Source organism: Callithrix jacchus, chromosome 14, assembly GCF_049354715.1.
Source record: "Callithrix jacchus isolate 240 chromosome 14, calJac240_pri, whole genome shotgun sequence".
Taxonomy (NCBI): Eukaryota; Metazoa; Chordata; class Mammalia; order Primates; family Cebidae; genus Callithrix; species Callithrix jacchus.
Genome location: NC_133515.1, coordinates 26087005 through 26112217, shown reverse-complemented (window position 1 = coordinate 26112217; position 25213 = coordinate 26087005). Strand labels below are relative to the sequence as shown.

At 41.5% G+C, this 25213-nt stretch overlaps 1 protein-coding gene, 1 non-coding gene and 1 pseudogene across 14 annotated transcripts in view; 1 reads left to right on the top strand and 2 right to left on the bottom strand.

Moving 5' to 3' along the window:
• Positions 1 to 1730: 1730 nt before the first annotated feature.
• LOC118147637 (small nucleolar RNA U13) lies at positions 1731 to 1829 on the bottom strand. The gene has a single exon (XR_004734081.1). It is a non-coding gene; the product is annotated as a small nucleolar RNA U13 (small nucleolar RNA).
• A 2376-nt stretch (positions 1830 to 4205) lies between these two features.
• On the top strand, positions 4206 to 4379 carry LOC118147655 (U2 spliceosomal RNA; annotated as a pseudogene).
• A 7525-nt stretch (positions 4380 to 11904) lies between these two features.
• KRCC1 (lysine rich coiled-coil 1) overlaps positions 11905 to 25213 on the bottom strand; it is a 28459-nt gene continuing 15150 nt past the window's right edge. For 2 of the 13 annotated variants that reach the window (XM_035272025.3, XM_078348941.1), the window contains exons 2-5: positions 22720 to 22761; positions 22433 to 22473; positions 20850 to 20955; positions 11905 to 13273 (exon numbers count right to left, since the gene is read on the bottom strand). In XM_035272025.3, coding sequence (XP_035127916.2) covers positions 12484 to 13273; positions 20850 to 20854 — 795 coding nt within the window. In that variant the 5' untranslated portion in view covers positions 20855 to 20955; positions 22433 to 22473; positions 22720 to 22761 and the 3' untranslated portion in view covers positions 11905 to 12483. Of the gene's footprint in view, positions 13274 to 19517; positions 19677 to 20145; positions 20292 to 20849; positions 20956 to 22432; positions 22474 to 22719; positions 22762 to 25213 lie in introns of all 13 variants that reach the window. The other 11 variants (XM_035272026.3, XM_078348942.1, XM_035272024.3 and 8 more) reach the window with 9 other exon arrangements.

The following is a 25213-nucleotide window of genomic DNA, read 5'->3' as shown; positions in this document are numbered from 1 at the left end:
AGAATTGCCAGAAGTCCCCACGTTTCTGAAACATTGCCATAGATCATAAGCGTATTATCATATGATGCCTTATAAAGGCTTCATAGTGGGCCAGCACAATGACTCACACCTGTAATCCCAGCACGATAGGAGGCCAAGGTGGGAGGATCACTTGAGGTCAGGGGTTCAAGACCAGCGTGGTCAAACCCCACCTCTATTATAAATACAAAAAAAATTAGCTGGGCATGGTGACACATGCCTGTAGTTCCAGCTACTTGGGAGGCTGAGGGAGGAGAATCGCTCAAACCCAGGAGACAGAGGTTCAGTGAGCTGAAATTTCGCCACTGCATGCCAGCCTGGATGACAGAGTGAGACTCCATCTCAAAAAAAAAAAAAAGCTTCATGGTGTCTGGGCGAGGTGGCTCACACCTATAATCCTAACACTTTTGGAGGCTGAGGAGGAAAGATTACTTGAGGCCAGGAGTTCCAGACCAGCCTTGCCAACATGGCAAAACCCCATTTCTACTAAAAATATAAAAATTAGCTGGGTGTCATGGTGCACACCTGTGATTCCAGCTACTTGGGAGGCTGGGGGAGGAGAATTGCTTTAACCCGGTGGGCGGAGGTTGCAGTGAGCTGAGATTGTGCCACTGCACTCCAGCCTGGGTGACAGAGTGAGACTGTCTCTAAAAAATAAATAAATAAAAAATAAAAGCTTCATGAATACATAATTCAACTGGAGTTGATTTTTGTGCAAGCTGTGAGGCAGGCATCCTACTTTACTTGTTTGAAGATATGGCGGGGGGGAAACCCAAAGGGTTTGTGTTTTTTCTATTCTCTCAACAATCAGAAGACTTCTGTGACCAAACATATGGTTTTTCCCCTACACACCAAGCGAACAAAAAATTCTGTAGCTGATACCAGCAGGTGCCCTCTAATCAAATTCGGTTCTCACACTCTCAACCTAGAGATGGCGTCAGGTCCTACAGGTTGAGGACTCAGTCCCCAAGACTGCCCCTGGCCCCCCACCCCCCCTCCCCGACTTTGGAGACCAGTTGCACGCCCCAGCCTGTTTTACTTGTGCCTCTGATCAATCAGCTATGAATTAGGGTTCACAGGACCTCTTCCTTAGTTTCAGTTAATTTGCTAGAGTGGCCCACAGAACTCAGGGAAACACTTACTTATAGTTGCTAGTTTATTATAAAGTATATTAGAAAGGATATCTATGAACACTAGATGAAGAGATGCATAGGGTGAGATATGGGGGAAGGGGGTGAAGCTTCCAGGTCCTCTCCAAGCTCCTCCCCAGTGTGTCACCCTCCAGGAACCTCCATGTGTTCAGCTGTCCACAAGGTCATATAAACCCTGTCAATTTGGGTTTTTATGGAGGCTTCACTACATAGGCATGATTGATTAAACCACTGGCCATTGGTGATCAATTTAGCCTTCAGCCCCTCTCCCCTCCCTGGAGGTTGAGGGGTGGAACCGAAAATCCCACTCCTCTAATCCTGCCTTGGTCTTTCCAGTGACCAGCCCCCTTCTGAAGCCACCTAGGGGCTGCCAGCCATCAGTCAACTCATTAGGACACAAATGTATCACTTTGGAGATTCTAAGGATTTTAGGAGTTGTATGCCAGGAAACGGGAAGACCAAATATGTATCGCACATTATCACATACCATACTTTTCCAACACCATTTATTGAAGTTTGTCTTCCTCACTGCTCTGAAGTTCTTTGTTATTTTTTTTCTCACATTGCACTGGTAACAGGCAGACCTTACAAGGTTTGAGGGAGGCGCATCCCACACGAGTGTGAAAACCCAGTCATCACGCTGATGAACTGCAAACAGATCTGACTTTGTTATTCAACAAATGTCCATTTGCTCATGGTTCTGCTTCTGGTTTCTATATTCTGTCATATCTTTGCACCAGTACCTCTCTGTCTTCATTGCTATAGTTTCATGAGAAATCTTTATATTTGCTAGAGCAAGTCATCTCCCTATTCCGTCTTCCATATTCAAGTATATGCGTGGATTTCTCTTGGCATTTTGTTTATATATAAACTTTAAATCCGGCTCACCAATTTCTGAAAACACTTGTAGTTTTGCTTGGGGCTACACTGAATCTGTAGGTTAATTTGAGGAGAACTGACATCTTTCCAACATTACAACTTTCATTATATGAACGTGGCTTATGCCTCCATTTATATGAGCAGGCTTTATTCTTTTATGTTCCCAGAAGACGGACTTTGTCCACCAAACTTTTCCTAGTCGCAGAATCTTGAAAGGTCACACATTTTAAGCCCAATGCCACATATGTTTGTGCAATTTGTGGGTTTGATATATGTCAGATGTAATTTCATCTTTTAAATTTTTATTTTTATTTTTATTTTGAGACAGGGTCTTACTTTGTCACCCAGGCTGGAATGCAGTGGTGTGATCACTGCTCGCTGAAGCCTCAATTTCCCAGGCTCCAGTGATCCTCCCACCTCAGCCTCCTGAGTAGCTGGGACCACAGGTGTGTGCCACAGGCATGCACACAAGCACTGCCCCACCCACACTCCTTAAGGCTCTTCCAGCCCAGAATAAACCTTGGTGTGGAGCATTTATATGCTAAAGAGATTACTTTCTTGCTCCTTTTATCCATTATTTCCATGGCTCTCTCTTGTCCCTAAGCTGCTCCTGTGTCTGCAGTTTCACCCTGAAGGGCCAAAAGTTCCAATAACCAATAAAGCCCATGCTTGCTTAGCCCACAAAGGGGAACAAGTACTGCATACTTCCCATTTCAACATTTCTTTTGGGGGTACCAGGGTATAAAACTCCCTTGTCCTGGTTTTATTATTTATTTATTTTTGAGACAAGGTCTGCCTCTGTCACCCAGGTTGGAATGCAGTGGAACTATAATAGCTCACTGCAGCCTCAACCTCCCTAGGCTCAAGTGATCCTCTTACCTCAGGCTCCCAAGTAGCTGGGACCACAGGTGCACACCACCATACCTGGCTAAGTTTTTGCATTTATTTTTCTAGAGACAGGTTTTTGCCATGTTGTCCAGGCTGGTTTTGAACTCTTGGGCTCAAGTGATCTGTGCATATCCACCTCCAAAGTGCTAGTGTAGCAGGAGTGGCCTCAAGAAACAGACCTCTTGAACACTGAACTGGGAAGGAAGGGGTGATTTATTCAGCTGGGAGCAAGGTGGCATAGTTGCCGAACAGCCAAGCTCGTTTAACAAAGGAAACCTCTGCCTTTATATAGGCTTACAACTCTAGATATTACATGTGAAGGGTCTTGGGTTTACAGTTTTAGAAATTGCATGTGAAAGGGTCTTCATCTTACAACTCCAGAATTTACATGTGAAAGGGTTTTGGGCTTAGGAGTAGGCCTGGGGTATAGTGACTTGGGGGTTGATCTTAAGTAAAAACAGTGCCACAACACAAACAAGCAAAAAAACCACAATTCCTTCAGGAAAGATTCCTCCACACCACGTCTTCGATCTATAGGAGGGCAATTAGGGTGGCGCCCGGTCTGCCACCTTTTACTTCTATTAAAATGCAGTGCAGGCTGGGTGCAGTGGCTCATGCCTGTAGTAATCCCAACACTTTGGGAGGCCGAGGCGGGCCGATGATAAGGTCAGGAGATGGAGACCATCCTGGCCATGGTGAAACTCCGTCTCTACCAAAATACAAAAAATTAGCCAGGTGTGGTGGTGAGTGTTGGTAGTCCCAGCTACTCAGGAGGCTGAGGCAGGGAATCACTCAAATCTGGGAGATAGAGATTACAGTGAGCCGAAATTGTGCCACTGCACTCCAGCCTAGTGAAAGAGCAAGACTCCCTCTCAAAGCAGGGATAGTCTTAGATGCTTAAGGGTGATTAAGGGTCTCCTCCCTCACTAGGCTTACAGGCTTGAGCCACCATGCCTGTCCTGTCCTGATTTATAACAGATGAAGTGAGGCTGCTATGCAGCTTTTCTTTTGAAAAAGAAGTTTGCAGTTAGGTTTCCCTGACTGTTCTTTCCTCAATGTGCAACTCATTTCCCCATCTCCTTTAATCTTGTCATAATGTACCCAAGGATGATATAAACCCATCTCCACCAACAGCAGAAGAAAGTCTCAAAAACACACTTTACCAATCAATGGCTATGTCCTCAAGCCCATAGGAGTAAGTAAGTTTTGCAAATGAAATTTTATTTTACCTATAGAAAGACTAAAGATTTTAAATCCAGAATGGAATTTACTGCTTCTACCCAAGATCAAAGGTAGTATCTGTGCTTATTAGTGTAATATCTGACACATCCTCTAGCTGAGGACAAGATAATAAGTGGGTTTTAGGAGCAGAAGATAGTGTAATCTTGCTTCATCCACTAGGTGTGTGGGTCCAACACTGCAGTAACAACCAGATAAACAGTGCTCCAGATAAGTGATGATTCCAGTATGGCTCTGTCCCTCATGCTCTCCATTTTAATATGAAACCTGCCTTTTTCCCTTTTATTTTATTTTTTAAGATGGAATTTCCCTCTGTCACCCTGGCTGGAGTGCAGTGCTCTGCTCACTGCAACCTCCGCCTCCAGAGTTCAAGCGATTCTCCTGCCTCAGCCTCTCATGTAACTGGGATTACAGGCATGCAGCACCAAGCCCCAGCTAATTGTATTTTCAGTAGAGACGGGTTTCACCATGTTGGCCAGACTGGTCTCTAATTCCTGACCTCAGGGGATCTGCCCACCTTGGCCTCCCAAAGTGCTGGCATTACAGGCATGAGCTACCACACCTGGCCTTTCCTTTTGATGTTTTTATTTAGATGGAGTCTCACTCTGTCGACTAGGCTGGAGTGCAGTCACAATCTTGGCTCACTGTACCCTCCACCTCCTTGGTTCAAGTGATTTTTTTCTTAGCTGGGATTACAGACGCCCACCACCACATCTGGCTAATTTTTGTGTTTTTAGTAGAAATGGGGTTTCACCATGTAGGCCAGGCTGGTCTTGAATACCTGACCTCAGGTGATCCGCCCACCTCAGCCTCCCAAAGTGTTGGGATTACAGGCGTGAGCCACCACACCTGGCCTCCTTTTTATTTTTGTTATTTTTTGAGACAGGGTCTTGCTCTGATATCCAGGCTGAAGTGCAGTGGCACAATCATGGCTTCTCAATCTCCTGGCTTCATGTAATCCTTCCACCTCAGCTTCTTCTTCTTTTTTTTTTTTAAAATGGGGTTTCACTATGATGGCCAGGCTGGTTTTGTGGTCAGGTGATCCACCCACCTCGGCCTCCCAAAGTGCTAGGATTACAGGCATGAGCCACCATGCCCGGCCCCACCTCAGCTTCTTAGGTAGCTGGGACTACAGGCATGAGCCACCATGCCCAGCTAATTAATTTTTTTTTTTTTTTTTTTTTTTTGTAGAGTGCCAGGGGCAATGGCTCATGCCTGTAATCCCAGCACTTTGGGGTTGGAAGGCCAAGGATCACTTGAGCCCAGAGTCCAGATCCCAGGAGTTTGAGACTAGTCTGGGTAATGTAGGTGAAACAACCCTCTCTACAAAAACAAAACAACCCAGCACTTTGGGAGGCCGAGGCGGGTGGATCACGAGGTCAAGAGATCAAGACCGTCCTGGTCAACATGGTGAAACCCCGTCTCTACCAAAAATACAAAAAATTAGCTGGGCATGGTGGCGCGTGCCTGTAATCCCAGCTACTCGGGAGGCTGAGGCAGGAGAATTGCCTGAACCCAGGAGGCGGAGGTTGCGGTGAGCCGAGATCGCGCCATTGCACTCCAGCCTGGGTAACAAGAGCGAAACTCCGTCTCAAAAAAAAAAAACAAAACAAAACAAAACAAAAACCATACATATATATTTATTTATTTTAAATAAAAACTATATATATATTTATAAAACTATATATATATAGTTTCCTTCAGGGAAAACTATATATATAGTGGGTTTCCTTCAGGGCTTGCAGCGGGATCAGGCTCGTCAGAAACAGCAGCTCCTGGGGTGAACTCTGGCATCCAGACAAAGGGAACTTGGTGGTGCCCAAACAGGGAAGCCCTCGACTCTGAAGCCCCAGAGGGGGTGTTACAGCCATGCTAACAGCTCTTTTAGTCCTGCTGCCAGCAGTCTGACAAACAGGGCCATGTTAACAACGAACTGGGGTGTGTTAACAACTCTGTCAGTCCCGTTGCCCTGCTCCCTCTGGAGGTTCCCTGGCTGGCCTGGCCCTGCCACTGTTTCTCATGGCAAGGGGCTGCTGCTGGGTGCAGACAGTGGTGAAGGAGGTGTGGAGGGCTATGGTGTTACTGCCTTCTTCATATGCTTCACTGACACTGGAAGGGTGAGAAGGGTGGAGAAGACATCTATGAAGCAATGAAACAGCTCTCAGCAGAGGGGATGTGAGGGTGGTCACTGACCTGAAGTCAGGTGGTCTCTCTTCCAGTGTGGCTGAGTCTGGGGCTTTTATGGGCTCAGAAGTGGGGAGTGCATGCTGATTGGTTTATGAATATGCTAAAAAGGCTTAAACAAAGGCACCATTCAAAGGTGAACATGACAGTGTAGAAAACCAATTAGGGGGCAGGGTGTGGGGGCTCACACCTGTAATTCCATCATTTTGGGAGGCTGAGGCAGGTGGATCATGAGGTCAGGAGTTCAAGACCAGCCTGACCAACATGGTGAAACCCTGTCTCTACTAAAAAATACAAAACATTAGTAGGGCGTGGCATGTGCCTGTAATCCCAGCTACTCAGGAGGCTGAGGTAGGAGAATCACTTGGGAGTTGGAGGTTGCAGTGAGCTGAGATCATGCCACTGCACTCCAGCCTGGGCAATAAGGTGAAGCTCCATCACAAAAAAAAAAAAAAAGAAAAGAAAAAAAAGAAAACCAGTTAGGGAAGAGTAGGTATATGTAAAATGCACCAAACAGGAAGAGAGGTTCTCAATTCAGTCTGTGGATTTATCCAAGATTTGTAGCTTAGCTTTCAGGCTTTAAACTGCCTTTGGTTTCAAAGTTGGGTTTCACTGGAGACACACTGCTAGCTGCCTAGGGGTTTGTCTGCCTCCTGCTGCTTTTTATTTTTTCAATTTTTAATTTTTTTTTTTTTTTAAATATGTGGTGGGTTTCACCATCATGGTCAGGCTGGTCTTAAACTCCTGACCTCAGGTGATCCATCCACCTCGGCCTCTCAAATGCTAGGATTACAGGCGTGAGCCACTGTGCCCGGCCTCCTGCTGCTATCAAAAGTACTAAAGTAATGCATCTGCCTGAGGGTTGCCCCTAGTCCCGCCAGCAGAGGTTTTTTTTTTTTTTCTCATTTAATCCTCAAAATAGCAAGGGTGATTGCCTTATCTCCATCCTGTAGGTGAGAAACCTGAGGCTCAGAGAAATTAAGAAACTCACATGAGGTCATGTGGTATGTAAGTTAGTTTTTGCTGCATCATAAGCCACCCAACTATTTATGATTTCAGACAGCTAACACTTGTTTCTCAACAACTGTGTGGGGCTGGATGGCCAAGGGGCCTCATATGTGAGGGACAGAAGGAGCTCATCATCAGCTGGGTGATGCGACCACAAGTCTCATTATCCAGCAGAGCTAAAACACAGGGTTTGACTTCCAAAAGCAGCATAAGGGCAGCAACACAAGAACCTTCCGGGGCAGGGCATGGTGGCTCACACCTGTAATCCCAGCACTTTGGGAGGCCGAGGAGGGTGGATCACCTGAGGTCAGGAGTTCAAGACCAGCCTGACCAACATGGTGAAACCCCCGTCTGCAAAAAAAATAAAAATAAAATAAAATAAAAGATCCTTCCATGTCTCACTTATGTCATATTTGCTATTCTCCCATTGGCCAAAGCAGGTCACAAGGGCATGGCCAGCCAGTAGGGAGGGGACAACCAAAGGGTGGATACAGGGAGTGAGAATTGCTGCCATTTTCTCCAACAAAGAATCTACCAAACATAACTTGTAAGTATACAAATCAAAACCAAGTTTGTCTTACTTGAAGGTTCAAAACTGTCTTGGAGCTACTGTCCAGAGTCTAGGAATCCAGAACATTCCACTCATTACCTAAGTCAACAACCTGTTGTGTACACACACTTGCAACTGTTTTGAAAATGTATATGGATCTGATTGTCATTGATAAAATGTAAATTAATTTAGAAGTATTAATCAATTCATAGAATAATTTTATTGTGTTTTCTAATCAACAGATATTTATGTAATTTCGAAGCAGCTCTTCACAAAATATTTATTAGTTACAAAAGGAAGTCACTTCACAGAGGAAAAATCTGGCAGGTACCACTTTAATCAAGTAACAAAATTGAACATCATCAGTAACAGGACAAATTGCAATCGTGTCTCCTGATAGTCCAGCAAGAAAAACACAGCATCACTTCTATGATGTTCCTGCCAATAATACATAATTGGAATCTCATCCTAGAGCAACAAATTCAAATTAAGAAAAATTCTACAAAATAATTGGCCCATAATAGAAATGTAAAGGTCGTGAAAGTCAAGGAAAGACTGAAGAATTTGTTCCAGACTTAAGATGAAAGAGACATGAGAAATAAATGCAGTGGTGATTCTGAACTGGATCCTGACTTGGCAAAACTTGAATAGGTCTGTCGGATGGATGGTAGAAATGTATGAATATTGATTTACTGATTTTGCTAGCTATATTAAAATTTTATAGGAGACAGTCCTTGTTTATAGAAGACACATAGTATTTAGGGGTTATAAGGAGTCAGATCAGGAATTTTCAAATTGTTTAGCCAAACAAAAGTTCTTTGTACTTTAATTCCAAGACTTCTATAAATTTGAGATTTTAAAAATACTTAAATAAAAACTCCTTTAAAGTCTCTCAACATGTTGACCTAGTAACAGATTTTTAAATTTGTTTTTATTTTTATCAAGGTTTCATGTGCCCATAGTTTGAAGTGTTGGATCATTTTTATTTATTTATTAAAACATTTTTTAATGCCACTCCATTCAGAGGTAATGAAGTCTGTCACCCAGGCTGGAGTGCAGTGGTGCAATCTTGGCTTATTGCAACCTCTGCCTCCCAGGTTCAAGCAATTCCCCTGCCTCAGCCTCCCAAGTAGCTGGGATTACAGGCAACTGCCACCATGCCCAGCTAATTTTTGTATTATTATTTTTTAAGATGGGGTTTCACCGTGTTGGTCAGGCTGGTCTTGAACTCCCGACTTCAGGTGATCCACCCCCCACTTGGCCTCCAAAATTCTTGGATTACAGGTGTGAGCCACCATGCCCAGCCTAATTTCTGTATTTTTAGTAGAGACGGGGTTTTTTAAAAACTATTAAGTCATGGTTACTTCCTCAAGACTGTCATAATCACATACTTATAGTGTGCCCTTGCTCAATTTTATTGTTTAATTTAAAAATTTGAAAAAGGATCTACATGCTCTACTCAGTGTAGTTCAGTGGTGTGCTGCTAACTACTGAAACATGGCATCTATTTTGCTTTTGTTTTTTTGAGATGGAGTCTCGCTCTGTTGCCCACACTGGAGTGCAGTGGCACGATCTCACTGCAACCTCCCCCCTCCCAGGTTCAAGAGATTCTCCTGCCTCAGCCTCCAGAGTAGCTGGGATTACAGGTGCATGCCACTGTGCCTGGCTAATTTTTTTGTAGTTTTTAGTAGAGACGGGTTTCACCATCTTGGCTAGGCTGGTCTTGAACTCCTGACCTTGTGATCCACTAGCTTGGCCTCCCAAAGTGCTGGGATTACAGGCGTGAGCAACTGCTCCCGTCCTGTGTGCTTGGCAATGGCTCACATGAAATGATTATGGAAACCCAAAACAACCCACAATCTGCCATCTGTAAACCAGAGAACTGGGAAAGCCTGTGGTGTAATTCAGTCAGAGTGTGAAACTTGGGGGTTAGGGTGTCACTGATGGTGTACACTCTAGCTGAGCGTGAAGGCCTGAGAACCAGGAGCACCAATGTCCAAGGAAAGGAGAAGATGGATGTCTCAGAAAAAAAGAGTAGGCAAATTTGCCCGTCTTCCTCCTTTTTGTTGTTTGGGGCCTCAGCAAATTGGATGATGCTCACTTTGGGAAGGCCAACTGCTTTACTAATTCACCAATTCAAATGTTAATCATCTCTTCTGGAAACACTTTCACAGACACACCCAGAAACAGTGTTTTACCAGCTACTCAGATATCCCTTAGCCCAATCAAGGTGACACACACAATTAAAAATCACAGACTGTTAAAAAAAAATCACAGATGAGAAGAGTCAGAGTATACATGATAATAAAAGCTTAAATAATAATGATTTTATCCAGTATTTATCTTTTCAGGCTAAAAATTATATTTTAGAATAAAAAATGGGAACGGCAGATAAGTTTTGTTTGTGAATTTCCATCTCCCTAACATGGTAAAAATAATTTTAGCAAAACAATTTTAATGTTAATATTATAATAGACATGTAAACACAACATTGTAGAATACAAAGATGATTTTTTGTTTTCTAAGTGGGGGTTGAGAATTTTCATTTCACAGAGTCTTCTTGTCATCCAAGGCATTTTTAGAGGCCAGTATTTCTAATCATATTTGATAATGAGGAAGATGAAGTAACTGACTTCCCCAAAGTCACATAACTTTGTGGCATAGCTGAGACTAAACTTCTGAGATTCAGATTTTCAGGCCATCAATCTTTCTGCCACAAAATAGTGATGCTTAAATACCTGAGATGCTATCATAAAAAAGGGCATTATTAGAATGAAAACACTGACTAGGACAGAATAATTTAATGACATTTTATATCTCATAAACTCCTCTCTCTTCAGTTTTAACTATTTGAAAAAATTTTGGGCACATCAGAAGCATGTGAACCAGAGGAACTCCATCTTGAATAGGAGCTGCGTAAAAGGTTGAAACCTACTGGGCTGCATTCTCAGATGGTTAAGGCACCGTAGGCCACAGGATGAGATAGGAGGTCAGCACAAAATACAGATCATAAAAACCCTCCTGATAAAACAGGCTGCAGTAAAGAAGTCGACCAAAACCCACCAAAACCAAGATGGCCAGGTGAGTGACCACTGGTCGTCCTCACTGCTACACTCCCACCAGCATCATGACAGTTTACAAATGCCGTGACAACCTCAGGAAGTTACCCTATGTGGCCTAAAAGGGGGATGCATGAATAAGCTGCCTTTTGTTTAGCATATCATCAAAAAATAGTCATAATAATGTAGAACCAGCAGCCCTCAGGGCTGCTCTATGGAGTAGCCATTCTTTCATTTGTTTACTTTCCTAATAAACTTGCTTTCACTTTATTTTGTGGACTTACCTTGAATTCTTTCTTGCGCAAGATCCAAGAACCCTCTCTTGGGGTCTGGATTCGGACACCTTTCCGGTAACATCATTCTGACGACCACAGAAGGGAATATAGTGAGGAAATCCCTAACCCAAAGGCTAACTTGGGGTAAATGGTGGGGTCCTGTAGCAGTCAGTCATAGATTTCTACCTTAAAAACCAGTTTTGGCCGGGCGTGGTGGCTCACGGCTATAATTCCAGCACTTTGGGAGGCCGAGGTGGGTAGATCACAAGGTCAAGAGATTGAGACCATCCTGGTCAACATGGTGAAACCCATCTCTACTAAAAATACAAAAATTAGCTGGGCATGGTGGCGCGCGCCTGTAGTCCCAGCTACTCGGGAGGCTGAGGCAGGAGAATTGCTTGAACCCAGGAGGCGGAGGTTGCGGTGAGCCGAGATCGCCCCATTGCACTCCAGCCTGGGTAACAAGAGCAAAACTCCGTCTCAAAAAAAACAAAAACAAAAAAACCAGGTTCGAATATGAATAAGCAAGGTATAACAGATAAGGAATTTTAACAACTTAGACCTTGTCTCTTAAGTATGAAATGCTGTTATTCTCTTCTCCTCCCAAGAGAAAATCATTGTTAAATAGGAAAAGATTGACACAGAACAACATGTAGAAATTATAATACTTTATTGTAAATATTTCCAGAATATAAACTGATTTTGTATCAATATTCTTTCAAACTTTAGAAACTCTATGTAACCTAAGCTTATTACTATAATGTATATCATTTTCCACTTTCCAGCTTAGAAAATACACTGCAAGTTAGACCTAAGAAAGGAGAAAAACATTGCCATCATAGAGAAAAACCAATAAAAATAAAATATCCAACTTAAAACTATAACAAACTCAATCTAGAAATAGTTTCTGCAAAGTCCATTAATCCTCCTAAAATAAATAACTTCCCAAGAGAAAATAATTCCACCATCAAAGCAATTGGATTAATACAAGCAGAGCCACTTTCATTAAAAGGAATTATATGTGAGAAAAATGTAATAACGCTTTTAGAAAATAAGAAAAAGTAATTTCTGTGTTGGAGAATAAGCATGCTAAACACTTCCTGTTCACTTGGCCTTTGTTAGAAATTAAAGATCCTATTCATATAAGAAAAGTGATATGAACATGGACATCATAAAACCATGCTCTCAACTATTTTTTCAATTTAACTTTGGGAGAACCAACTTTGAAAGCTTCAGAATCCAAGAATAGACTGGTCCCAAAGCATTTCCTCCTCTGTCCTTTCTTGGCCTTGTTCCTTTTTCTTTTTCGTATGCTTACGTTCCTCTTTCTTAGAGACTACGTCTTGGCTTTTTTTCTCCTTCCGATTCTTAAGCTTTTCTGTACTGACATGTACGGTTTCTGTTTCCTTTCTTTGGACACTCTTGTGTTTGTCTAAATCAATTTCCTCACAACTTTTTTTTCTCTTATGCTTGGCCCGCTCCTCCTCTGATTTTTCTCTGCCTTCCTCTGGGTGCCTTTTCCTCTTCTGATGTATCTGTTTGTGACTGGCTTGATGGGTACTGGTACTGTTATCTGAGGAGAAGCACTTATAAACTCTAGATTCTATACCATGCGAGCCATAAATATATTCTTGCTGATTAAAGTTTAAGGGTACTGGTTTTTCTGAGAAACAGTTCCTGGTGAACTGACAGTAACTCAGAGAGTCTTGTCTCAATCTGGTGTCATGGGCTGGTAACCACTGAGGCAATTGATTTTCCACTGTTTGTGAAATACTGCATGATCTTGGGTAGGTTTGGATGGTTTCAGACGGAAGTCTTTGATTAAACATTCTATATGTGCATCTGGAATCAACCTCTCCTTTGTACCCACAGGTTTCCAAATAGTCTTCTCTCATCTTTCTGAAACAAGTCTTTGGCTCTAAGCCTCTGGCTTTCTGTACTTTAATATAATCTTCAAGTTCATCTTGAAAAGAGTCATATGTCTTCTTTGAATGCTTCATTAGGTTGACAAAATAGGATGTTCTGCAAAGAAGGGAAAAAATTCTTACCAGATTATCTGAGTATTTCCTTTGCTCTTTTTTTTAACTTTTTGTCTGAGATCGAGTCTCGCTCTGTTGCCCAGGCTGAAGTGCAGCGAGGGCACACTTGTGTCACTGCAACCTCCGCCTCCCAGGTTCAAGATTCTCCTGCCTCAGGCTCCCAAGTAGCTGAGATCACAGGTGTGTGCCACCACACCGAGTTTTTTTTATTTTTAGTAGAGACAGGGTTTCACTATGTTGGCCAAGCTGCTCGCACACTCCTGATCTCAAGTGATCCACCCGCCTCAACCTCCCAAAGTGCTGGGGTTATAGGCATGAGCCACTGTGCCCGACCTCCTTTGCTCTTGAAAAGCTTTGAAAAACAAAGCAGCTCAAACAAATTACAACCTAGTTCAGCATAAAAGTTGAATATCTTGACATTATATGCCAAAAGGTAGCATCAAGATGGTCAGATACCTCCCAGGTCATATACCAGTAACTTTACCCTTCTCAGAAGTGGGAGGAACAGGGTAGAAAGGAACTGATACACATGTTGCTGTCATAGGGCTAAAATGTGAGACAAGTAGGGATGTATGGATTGGAACCATATATCCATAGTGGGTGGCTTGATATCAATGTAAAAATAATTTCTCAACTTCTCATGAATTGGTTTCCTGTACATTAGTTTCTAAGAGAATAAAAACCACAGATATAGAATTTGATTTTTAAAATCTTCAGTTTACTCAAGATAAAATAAACATACCCACCTCAAGACTTAATAATAAAAAGATTTTTTTTTTGAGATGCAGTTTCGCTCTTGTTACCCAGGCTGGAGTGCAATGGCACGATCTTGGCTCACTGCAACCTCTGCCTCCTGGGTTCAGGCAATTCTCCTGCCTCAGCCTCCTGAGTAGCTGGGATTACAGTTACACGCCACCATGCTGACGAGGATGGCCTCGATCTCTTGACCTCGTGATCTACCCGCCTCGGCCTCCCAAAGTGCTGGGATTACAGGCGTGAGCCACCGTGCCCAGCCCAATAAAAGGATATTCATAGAACGGTTTGGGAAATGAGAAATTCAGTTATCAGATGAAAACTACTTTTAGGTATCCGGTATAAGGGAAGATGAAGACACAGAGTTCTGTATCTTCTGTGTAGGGCTTGGATTTCATTCCACTACTTCTGATTGGCGAAAAAAGCATTCTAGAATGCCTTCTGGTTTGTTCTCTCTTAAAATACTGAGAAATAAGGGAAGAAACAGGGGTAAAAACTGAAAGGGGATGGGACTGATGTTGAGAAAATTTTCAGAAGAAACTTACAATAAATATATCGTTTTTGTTTGCTTGTTTGATTTTGGGGGGGGGCAGCAGGACTGTTCCTGATTCTCTTTCATTTCCTCACCTCAAATCCTGAATAAATACAAATATAGCAGAAAATGTACTTACTATGAGATTACAATGCCATATATATGTATATATATACACACACATATATGTATACACATATATATTTTACACACACACACACACACACACACACATATATTTGAGATGGAGTCTTGCTCTATCACTCAGGCTAAAGTTCAATGGCACGATCTCATTTTACTGCAACCTCCACCCCCAGGGTTCGAGTGATTCTCCTGACTCAGCCTCCCAAGTAGCTGGGACTACAGGTGTACACCACTGCGCCTGGCTAACTTTTGTATTTTTAGTGAAGGCAGTATTTTTGTATTTTACCATGTTGGCTAGGCTGGTCTCCAACTCCTGACCTCAGGTGATCCGCCTTCCTCAGCCTCCCAAAGTGCTGGGATTACAGGTGTGAGCCACTGTGCCAGGACTGCATATATATTTTTGGTGATATATTTTATCTCAAAAAATTAGGAGGGAGTATATCCCATGTAGAACTGAACATTTCTTCCCTTTAGCAGAAACAAGCCTGGTATAGTCCTCTAGAGTCTGACTAATAAATCAGCCAGTTTTTTAAATTTGGAAATTTGAGGTTAAAAAGAAAATGTAAATGAAGCCTAATTTGACAAGTTAGAAAATATAGTTCCATTCAACTTAAACAGTATAAAAATCCTGACTAATGTAACAAATACTTGCTTAAATATGGGCAAACTATTTTAACCTCTACTTCAGAAAAGAATATATGCAAGTGACCAATAAGCACATGGAAAAATGTTTAGAATCGTTAATCAGCAAGTAAATGTGAATTAAAACCACAATGAGATACCACTATGCACTTACAGAATGACTAAATGAAAGACTGACAATACCAGTGCTGATAAAGGATGTGGAACAGCTGGATCTTTCATACACTGCTGATAGGAATGTAAAATGGTACAACCACTTGAAAAACAGTTTGGCAGTTTCTTAAGAAGTTAAACGTGAGGGGTGGGGTTAAAAAAAAAAAAGAAGTTGGTTGGGCACGGTGGCTCACGCCTATAATCCCAGCACTTTGGGAGGCCGAAGCGGGTGAATCACAAGGTCAAGAGATCGAGACCATCCTGGTCAACAAGGTGGAACCCCGACTCTACTAAAAATACAAAAAAAATTAGCTAGGCATGGTGGTGCGTGCCTGTAATCCCAGCTACTCGAGAGGCTGAGGCAAGAGAATTGCTTGAACCCAGGAGGCGGAGGTTGCAGTGAGCCGAGATCGTGCCATTGCACTCCAGTCTGGGTAACAAGAGCGAAACTTCATCTCAAGAAAAAAAAAAAAAAAAAAAGTTAAACATATTTACCATAAGGTGCTGTTATTCTACTTCTAGGTATTTACTTAAAGGAAAAGGAGATACAGTCATGATGGTGATCCTATAAAATTATAGTGGAGCTGAAAAATTCATAGTATGTCATAGCACAATGCATTATTCATGTGTTTGTAGTGATGCTGGTATAAACAAATCTACTATACTGCCATATAAAAGTATACCATATACTATGTACTGTACGTAAGATTTGATAACTATACTACTAGTTTATGGTTTATTTACTATATTTTACATTTTATTTTAGAGTATACTCTTTCTCCTTATTTAAAAAAAAAACAAAAAAAAAAAAACAAAGTTAACTGTAAAACAGCCTCAGGTAGGTCAGGAGGTATTCCAGAAGATGCCACCATGGGAGATGATAGCTCCATGCATGTTACTGTCCCTGAAGACCTTCCAGTGGGACAAGATGTGGAGGTGGAAGACAATGATGATCCCGACCCCAGTATAGGCTTAGGCTAATGTGTGTGTTTGTGTCTTAGCTTTTCATACAAAAATGGAATAAGTTAAAAAAAAAATAGGGCCAGGTGGGGTGGCTCTTGCCTGTAATCCTAGCACTTTGGGAGGCCGAGGCAGGCAGATCACTTGAGGTCAGGAGTTTGAGACCAGTCTGGCCAACATGGTGAAACTGTGTCTCTACTAAAAACATAAAAATTAGCTGGGCATGGTGGCACATGCCTGTAATCCCAGCTGCCTGGGAGGCTGAGGCTGGAGAATTGCCTGAACTTGGGAGGTAGAGGTTGCAGTGAGCCCAGATTGTGCCACTGCACTCCAGCCTGGGCAACAAAGTGAGACTCCATATCAAAAAAATAAAAATAAAAACAAAAACAAAAAATAGAAAAAAACTAAGAATAAAATAGGAAAAAGGATAAAGATATAAAGAAATTAAAGCAATTTTCTGTTTTTGAGACAGAGTCTCCCTCTATTGCCAGGCTGGAGTGCAGCGGCATCCCGGCTCACTGCAACTTCCGTTTTCCGGTTTCAAGCAATTCTCCTGCCTCAGCCTCCCGAGTAGCTGGGACTACAGGCAGGCACCACCACGCCTGGCTAATTTTTTGTGTTTTTAGTAGAGATGGGGTTTCACCATGTTGGCCATGATGGTCTCGATCTCTTGGCCTCGTGATCCGCCCACCCTGGCTTTCCAAAGTGCTGGGATTACAAGTGTGAGCCACCTCACCTGGCCTAGAAATTATTTTTGTGCAGCTGGACAATGTGTTTTAACCTGTTATTACAAAAGAGTCAAAAAGTTAAAAAAAAATTTTAAAGTTTATAAAGTCAAAAAAATATAGTAAGCTAGGGTTAATTTATTACTAAAACAATAAAAATATTTAAAAAAATAAATTTAGTGGGCCAGGTGTGGTGGCTCGTGCCTGTAATCCCAATACTTTGGGAGGCTAAAGTAGGCGGATCACCTGAGGTAAGGAGTTGAAGACCAGCCTGGCCAACATGGTGAAACCCTGTCTCTACTAACAATATAAAAATTAGCTGGGTGTGGTGGTGGGTGCCTGTAATCCTAACTACTTAGGAGGCTGAGGCAGAAGAATTGCTTGAACCTGGGAGGTAGAGGTTGCAGTGAGCTAAGATTATACCACTGCACTATAGCCTGGGTGACACAGAGATACTCTGTCTCAATATAAATAAATAAATTTAGTGTAGCCTAAGTGTACAGTACTTATAGTCTACAGCAGCATACAGTAGTATCTTAGGCCTTCTCATTAACTCATCACTCACTGACTCAGAGCAACTTGCAATTCTGCAAGCTTCTCCATTAATGGTAAATGCCCCATACAGGTGTACTATTTTTTATCTTTCATACTATATTTTTACCGTTTCTTTTCTGTTTAGATATACAAACAGTTACTATTTGTTATAATTGCCTACAGTTTTCAGTATAGTAACAAGCTGTACAGATTGTAGCCTAGGAGCAATAGGCTATACCATCTGTATTAACTTGTGTAGTAAGTTATACCATCTGGTTTGTGAAAGTGCACTCTATGATGTTCGCACAATAACAAAGTCACCTAATGACACATTTCTCAGAATGTATCCTAGTCATCAAGTGACATGACTGCCTGTCTATACAAAGACTTGCACATGAATGTTCATAGTAGCTTTATCTGTCATAGTCTCAGAAAGAAAAGAAACTCAAATGTCAATCAACAGGTGAATGAATTAAATCAAACAGTGGCATAATGATACAATGAAATACTATCAGTGATGAAAAGGAATAAACCAAATTGATACACATGACATGAGTGAATCTCAAAATAATGAAAATAATTATAATTCTTTTATATTATTCAAAATAGTGATACACTGGGCATAGTGGCTCATGCCTGTAATCCCAGCACTTTGGGAGGCTGAAGTGGCAGAACTGCTTGAGTCCAGTTCAAGATCAACCTGGCTAACACAGTGAGAACCTATTTCTAAAAATAAATAAATCAATAAATAAAAAGTAACACTAGCTTGACAAAAGAGTACATACGATATGATTCCATTTACATACAACTCTAGAAAATGGAAAGTATAATAACAGTAGTTGCCTGAGGAGACGTGGGAAGAAAGCATTCTAAAGGGGCATTTTCTTAGGGGGGTGGTAATGGATATGTTCATTCTCTTAATTGTGGTGATCATTTCATGGCTATGAGGTCAGGAGTTTGAGACCAGTCTGGCCAACACAGTGAAACCCCATCTCCACTAAAAGTACAAAAAATTAGCTGGGCTTGGTGGCAAACACCTGTAGTCCCAGCTACTTGGGAGGCTGAGGCAGGAGAATCACCTGAATTGGGGAGGCAGAGGTTGCAGTGAGCTGAGATCGAACAACTGCACTCCAGCCTAGGCGACAGAGGAAGACTCTGTCTCAACAACAATAACAAAAAGAAGTGACTAATAAGATTAAAAAGAAGTTGATAATTGTTGAAACTGGATGATGAACACATGAAGGGTCATTATGCAATTTTCTCTATTTTTGAGTATGTTTGAAACTTTTGGTAATAAGATTTTACTTCATATCTACTAGGAGGGCTATAGTCAAAAAAGGATAATAGTAAGTGTTAGCAAGAATGTGGAAAAATTGGAGGCTTCATTCATTGCTTGTGGAAATGTAAAATGGTGCACCTACTTAGGAAAACAGCTTAGCAGCAATTCCATCAATTCCACCCAGCAATTCTACCCATATATTTCATAAAAGAATGAAAACCTATGTCCATGCAAGAATTTATACACAAATGTTCACAGCAGCATTATTCATTACAGCTAAAAAATAGAAATAACCAACCCAATGCCCATTAACTGATAAACAGATAAACAAAATGTGGTATATTCATATAATAAAATATTATTCAGCAGTAAAAAGGAATGAAGTGCTGACATATGGTACAACATGAATGAAGCTTGAAGACAACATACTATGTGAATGAAGCCAGTTCCAAAGGACCACAGATGGCACAGAGATGAATAAAGAGGTGAATGGAACCTAACTTACCTTTATCAGGCTGAGAACTTGGTGGAGAAATCTGATCATATTCACCCAGTTTTTCAGCATGAACTTTCAAATAGTGAGACTATACAGTAACTGGTGAGCTAAAAACCATGATTCAGAAATTAAAAATCAATTTTTGTTCAATTCTCCACTCTCATTCATCTGAAACCAAACACAGTCTCGTCACCAAGATTAAATAATTCCAATTTTTTAATTACATCAACATAGACCAATCTGAAAATTCCACCCTGTAATCCCGGCACTTTGGGAGGCTGAGGCAGGTGGATCACCTGAGGTCAGGAGCTCGAGCCCAGCCTGGCCAACAAGCTTAAATAAATAAAGTTTGTTTGGCTCAGAGTACACTTAAGTTTATACACTGAACTAAACTATATTATTGGTGCAGTTAATCAAAAATCAAGCAGCAGGCTCGGCACGGTGGCTCACGCCTGTAATCCAAGCACTTTGGAGGCCAAGACGGGCGGATCACCTGAGGTCAGGAGTTCAAGACCAGCCTGACCAACATGGTGAAACCCCATCTTAAAAAAAAAAAAAAAAAAAAAAAGATAAATAAAGCAGCAACAGGAGGCCTAAAGTAAAGACCACCTGAGAGCACAGTAACACCTGGGAATACCTCTGAGTGGTTGCAGAGCAGGTAATACTGCTCTGGTCTCACTAATGCCTTCTTAACATGGAGACTGAATGAAGGCCTTGCAAAGATCTCTGAGGAGGGAGGCAACCTCTGTTCCCAAGATCCGGGAGGGTCTTTGCAGATGGGAGCTGGCAAGGAGAAAAGCCATGCAGGGCAGATACTACGGAACACCTCAGGCTCTGCCCTGGTTCTTGCTCTTTGTCCTCAATGCTATGCATTGGGTGTGGTCAGACCCTGTGGCTCCTCATCTGATATACTTCTGATGCAGCCGCACCCTGATAACATCGGTGATAAACTCAGAGTACTAGTTTAGTATGTCTTAGAAGGGTCTCAAGTGTTCTTCACAGGCTATCTTATTTACTTCTTTATCCTCCCCTTCCATGCCCATAAGATCAATGAGATTATGCACATAATAAAAGTGTTTGGAGCCTAGAGCTGGGGGCCAACATGGTTCCTATGCCTGCATTGGTCTCCTGGACCCATGCTGTAAATTTTACTCGTGTCTCTGTCTTTATTTCCCTTTCTCAATCCCTTGTCACCGCCAGGACTAAGGGCACCCATGAAAGGGGCTGGGCTGGTTCCCAACATTCTTTTCTTGTAGTGATTAACTAAGATGACATATATGAAGTTTACCCACTACATTTAAAAAGTGACATTTGGACATATTCCTTCTATTTTCAACCTACCTCATAATGCAAAATCCTTTGTTATCTGAACCGTAATACTACTCCACAGACATCTTTTATAAAAGGTATCTGTAAAAGTCCAGTTTTTGTTCACTCAATGTGGTATCTATCAATAAAAGAGTAAGATAGAAGATTATATTAAATAGTGAAGGTAATATTTTCAGTCTTCAACTACTATATTTCATATACCATCTCAAATCTTAATTTTCTGAGTGCTTGCAAGGATAGAGTAATAATTTTTTTTTTTTTTTGAGACGGAGTTTCAATTGTGCAATGGCACAATCTCGGCTCACCACAACCTCCACCTTCTGGGTTCAAGCAATTCTCCTGCCTCAACCTCCCGAGTAGCTGGGTCTACAGGCGCACACCACCATGCCCAGCTAATTTTTGTATTTTTAGTAGAGACGGGGTTTCACCTTGTTGACCAGGATGGTCTCGATCTCTTGACCTCATGATCCACCCGCCATGGCCTCCCAAAGTGCTGGGATTATAGGCGTGAGCCACCGCACCCGGCCAGAGTAATAAAGTTTTGTTCATTAGAATGAAAATTTTAATTTGAAAATATTTAGTAAGCCTCTAATATTTAATATGTTAACATATTTTTATTTAGTATACAAAATACCATTCTGAAGAAAAAGTTACTGGGGCACCAGTACTGAAAGCTAAGAAATCCAGTCATGGCATTTTATGTTTAACACTAACAATTTAAAAAAATGCAGTCTACTTTAAATTAGCCAATGATTCTAGATACATTACCAGTGTCATCTAAGAATCACATGGAGGAGCCACAAATCATCTAAACAGGGTCTAGCTCTGTTAACCAGGCTGGAGTGCCATCTCAGATCACAGCAACCTCTACCCGCCGCCCCCCCCGCCCCCGGCCTCAAGTGATTCTCCTGCCTCAGCTTCCTGAGAAGCTGGGAATACAGGTGCATGCCACTGAGACCCACTAAGACCCACTAATTTTTGTACTTTTTGTAGAGACAGGGTTTTGCCATGTTGCCCAGGCTGGTCTCAAACTCCTGAGCTCAGGTGATCCACTCGCCTTGGCCTCCCAAAGTTCTGGCGTTACAGGCATGAGCCACTGAGCCCAGCCCACAATTATCTTTACCTATGGTAGGCAACCTTCTTCCATGTTTGGTACAAATACAATCACACAAATTTTACTAAATAGGTTTCAGAAAAGCCCTTCAAAGCTACAGTCGTATTAATATATTAGCTTCTACAACTTTTGCTATAAGTGTTTCTCACTTAATAAATAATCTATGCCAAAATGACTATATTTACACTTGGGATCTATGTTTCAATCTAAAGTTCCTAACAGCTAAAATTTATTTTATAGAAGTTTACCAGTTTATACATTGGGTGCCAATCATGTAACATCAAAATTGTACTTTCTATGCAGCAGTTTAAATGGATGAGTTAGAATCATATGTAATGTCATGGAGAAATGCCCATGATATATTAAGCGGAAAAGCAATATGTAGAACTCTATCAATCAATTGTTCAATCATAAAATCCAATTTTAGTATAAACAACCCAACATATAAAGCCCCAACTTAAATATATATATATGTATTTACTGTAGGAGGAGTTAATGCATTTGGCCTCCAATCTTCCTTTCCTGGGGAAAAGGGAGAAAGATAACGGTGACGTCCAGACCTCAAATAAAGAGCCTAATGATGGCGGGTGTTGAACAACGAGAACACATGGACACATGGAGGGGAGCATCACACACTGGGGTCTGCTGGGGGTGAATAGGGGAGGGATAGCAGGGGGTGGGGAGGTTGGGGAGAGATAACATGGGGAGAAATGCCAGATATAGGTGATGGGGGGATGGAGGCAGCAAATCACATTGCCATGTACGTACCTATGCAACAATCCTGAATGATCTGCGTGTGTACCCCAGAACCTAAAGCACAATTAAAAAAAAAAACAGAAAGAAATTCATCAAGAAATATAAATATGCTGTCACTTTTAAAGAAAAAAGAAAGAGCCTAATGATATCTGCTAGGAGGAAAAGATCTTACCCCTAAAATGCCCTTAGCAAGATGTTCCTAGATTACCTGTAGTAAATAAACCCGGAATCTATGAGGCATCTCTCTCTGAAGAATGCCACACAAGCTATACAACTCTCTAGGGTATAATAGAGAGATGAGCCACAGTTTAAACATTCCCACTGTGTGAGGTGATCTTGTGAATCTTATTTAGAAACCTTATCTATTTATTCTGGGCCAAAGATACATGTCCAAAGTGGGAGTACTAATCTGTTCTCAAACTGTTATAAAGACATACCTAAGACTCAGTAATTTATAAAGGAATAAACTGACTCACAGTTTTACATGGGTGGGGAGGCCTCAGGAAACTTACAGGTGGAAGGTGAAGGGGAAGCAAGGCACCTTCTTTTCAAGGTGGTAAAAAGGAGAAGTGCTGAGTGAAGGGACAAGAGCCCCTTATAAAACCATCAGATCTCATGAGAACTCACTATCATAAGAACAGCATGGGGAAAACTTCCCATTACCTTCACCTGGTCTCTCCTTGACATGTGGGGATTATAGGGATTGCAATTCATGATGAAATTTGGGTGGGGACACAAAGCCTAATCACATTACACAGTCTGAGGAGCCATCTTTCATGTATTAAGACACTCTGCTTCATTTGAGTCTCCTGACTGCCTGTATCCTTGAAATAATTAGCAAACCTGATGAGTCTGATTTGACAGTCTGATCTTGTGTGTTAGCTCAGTATCCATAGGAAAAAAATCTGAATAGATATATGCTAAACTTAATGGAGTTTGAGAAATGGGAAATTGGGTCAGAAAATGAGTAGGGGCAAATATTTAACATATTGCTCTTTGTACATCTTTATATATATATATATATATATATATATATATATATATATTTTTTTTTGAGACAGTCTCACTCTGTTGCAGGAGCCAGGCTGGAGTGCAGTGGCACAATCTCCGCTCACTGCAACTTTCACCTCCCAGGTTCAAGAAATTCTCCTGCCTCAGCCTCCCAAGTAGCTGGGACTACAGGCGCACACCACCACATCCAGCTAATTTTTGTATTTTTAGTAGAGACAGAGTTTCACCTTGTTGACCAGGGTGGTCTCGATCTCTTGACCTGGTGATCCGCCTGCCTCGGCCTCCCAAAGTGCTGGGATTACAGGCTTGAGCCACCGCGCCCGGCCCATCTTTATAATTTTTGCAAAACACATGTATGACTTTATACTCAAAAACTCCATAAACATTTAAGATACACTGGGTGTCTTCAAACTAAGCTTAATATTAGTGCCAGTGTATGGATTAAAAAGATTTGCTTAAAAATATTATGTGCTCGAGGTAATCATAAATCAGAAACCTTTAAGAAAGGACATGAAGAGTATTAAAAATGTATCTCAGGCTGGGTGTGATGGCTCATGCCGGTAATCCCAGCACTCTGGGAGGCAGAGGTGGGCGGATCACTTAAGCCCAGAAGTTTGAGACCAGCCTGGCCAACATGGTGAAATCCCATCTCTACTAAAAATACAAAAAATTAGCCAGGCGCATTGGCACATGCCTGTAATCCCAGCTACTCGGGAAGCTGAAGTACGAGAATCTCTTGCATATGGGAGGTGGAAGTTACAGTGAGTCAAGATGGAACACTGCATTCCAGCCTGAGCAACAGAGTGAGACTGTCTCAAAAAAAAAAAAAAAATCTCTATTATATATATATATATCAATTATTTCTGAGTTGTTTTAAAATATAGGACTTAATTACATTTGACTCTAAGGTCAGCAAGGTAAAAAGGTTAATACAAAGGTTTTCAGAACTTCGCTTGATTCATAGTTAATGAACAAAAACTGACATGGTGATGTGATGGTGACTTTTTTATTAAAAATCTTGGTTTGGTGTGGTGCTTTGTGCCTGTAGTACCAACACTTTGGAAGGCTGAATTGGGAGGATCGTTTGAGGTCAGGAGTTTGAGACCAGCCTGGGCAACACAGTGAGACCTCTGTCTCTACGAAAATAAATCTTTAATTAGAACAGGTAAATACTATCTTTCAGTAAAATCCAAATCAGTATACATGGAAAGTTTACTGACAAATAATTATTTAAGCTCAAGATACCTTAAAATAGAACAATTATTTTCTTCCTGGTTTAACCCTTAATAACAACCAGGCTTCCCATTTCTAAAAGGCAATGTTGTAAGCTGAGGTAAGAAACTTGGGGTTACCTTTAACTCCTTTGCCAACTAAGCTCTTATTTTTTCTCTCTGTTAAATAGCAAAATATTATCAAGCTCAAAAATCTCAGCCATTTATCTCCTGAGTCATGACTGTTCTATCTTTATAATAATTTCAAGGCCACCCTTTCATTT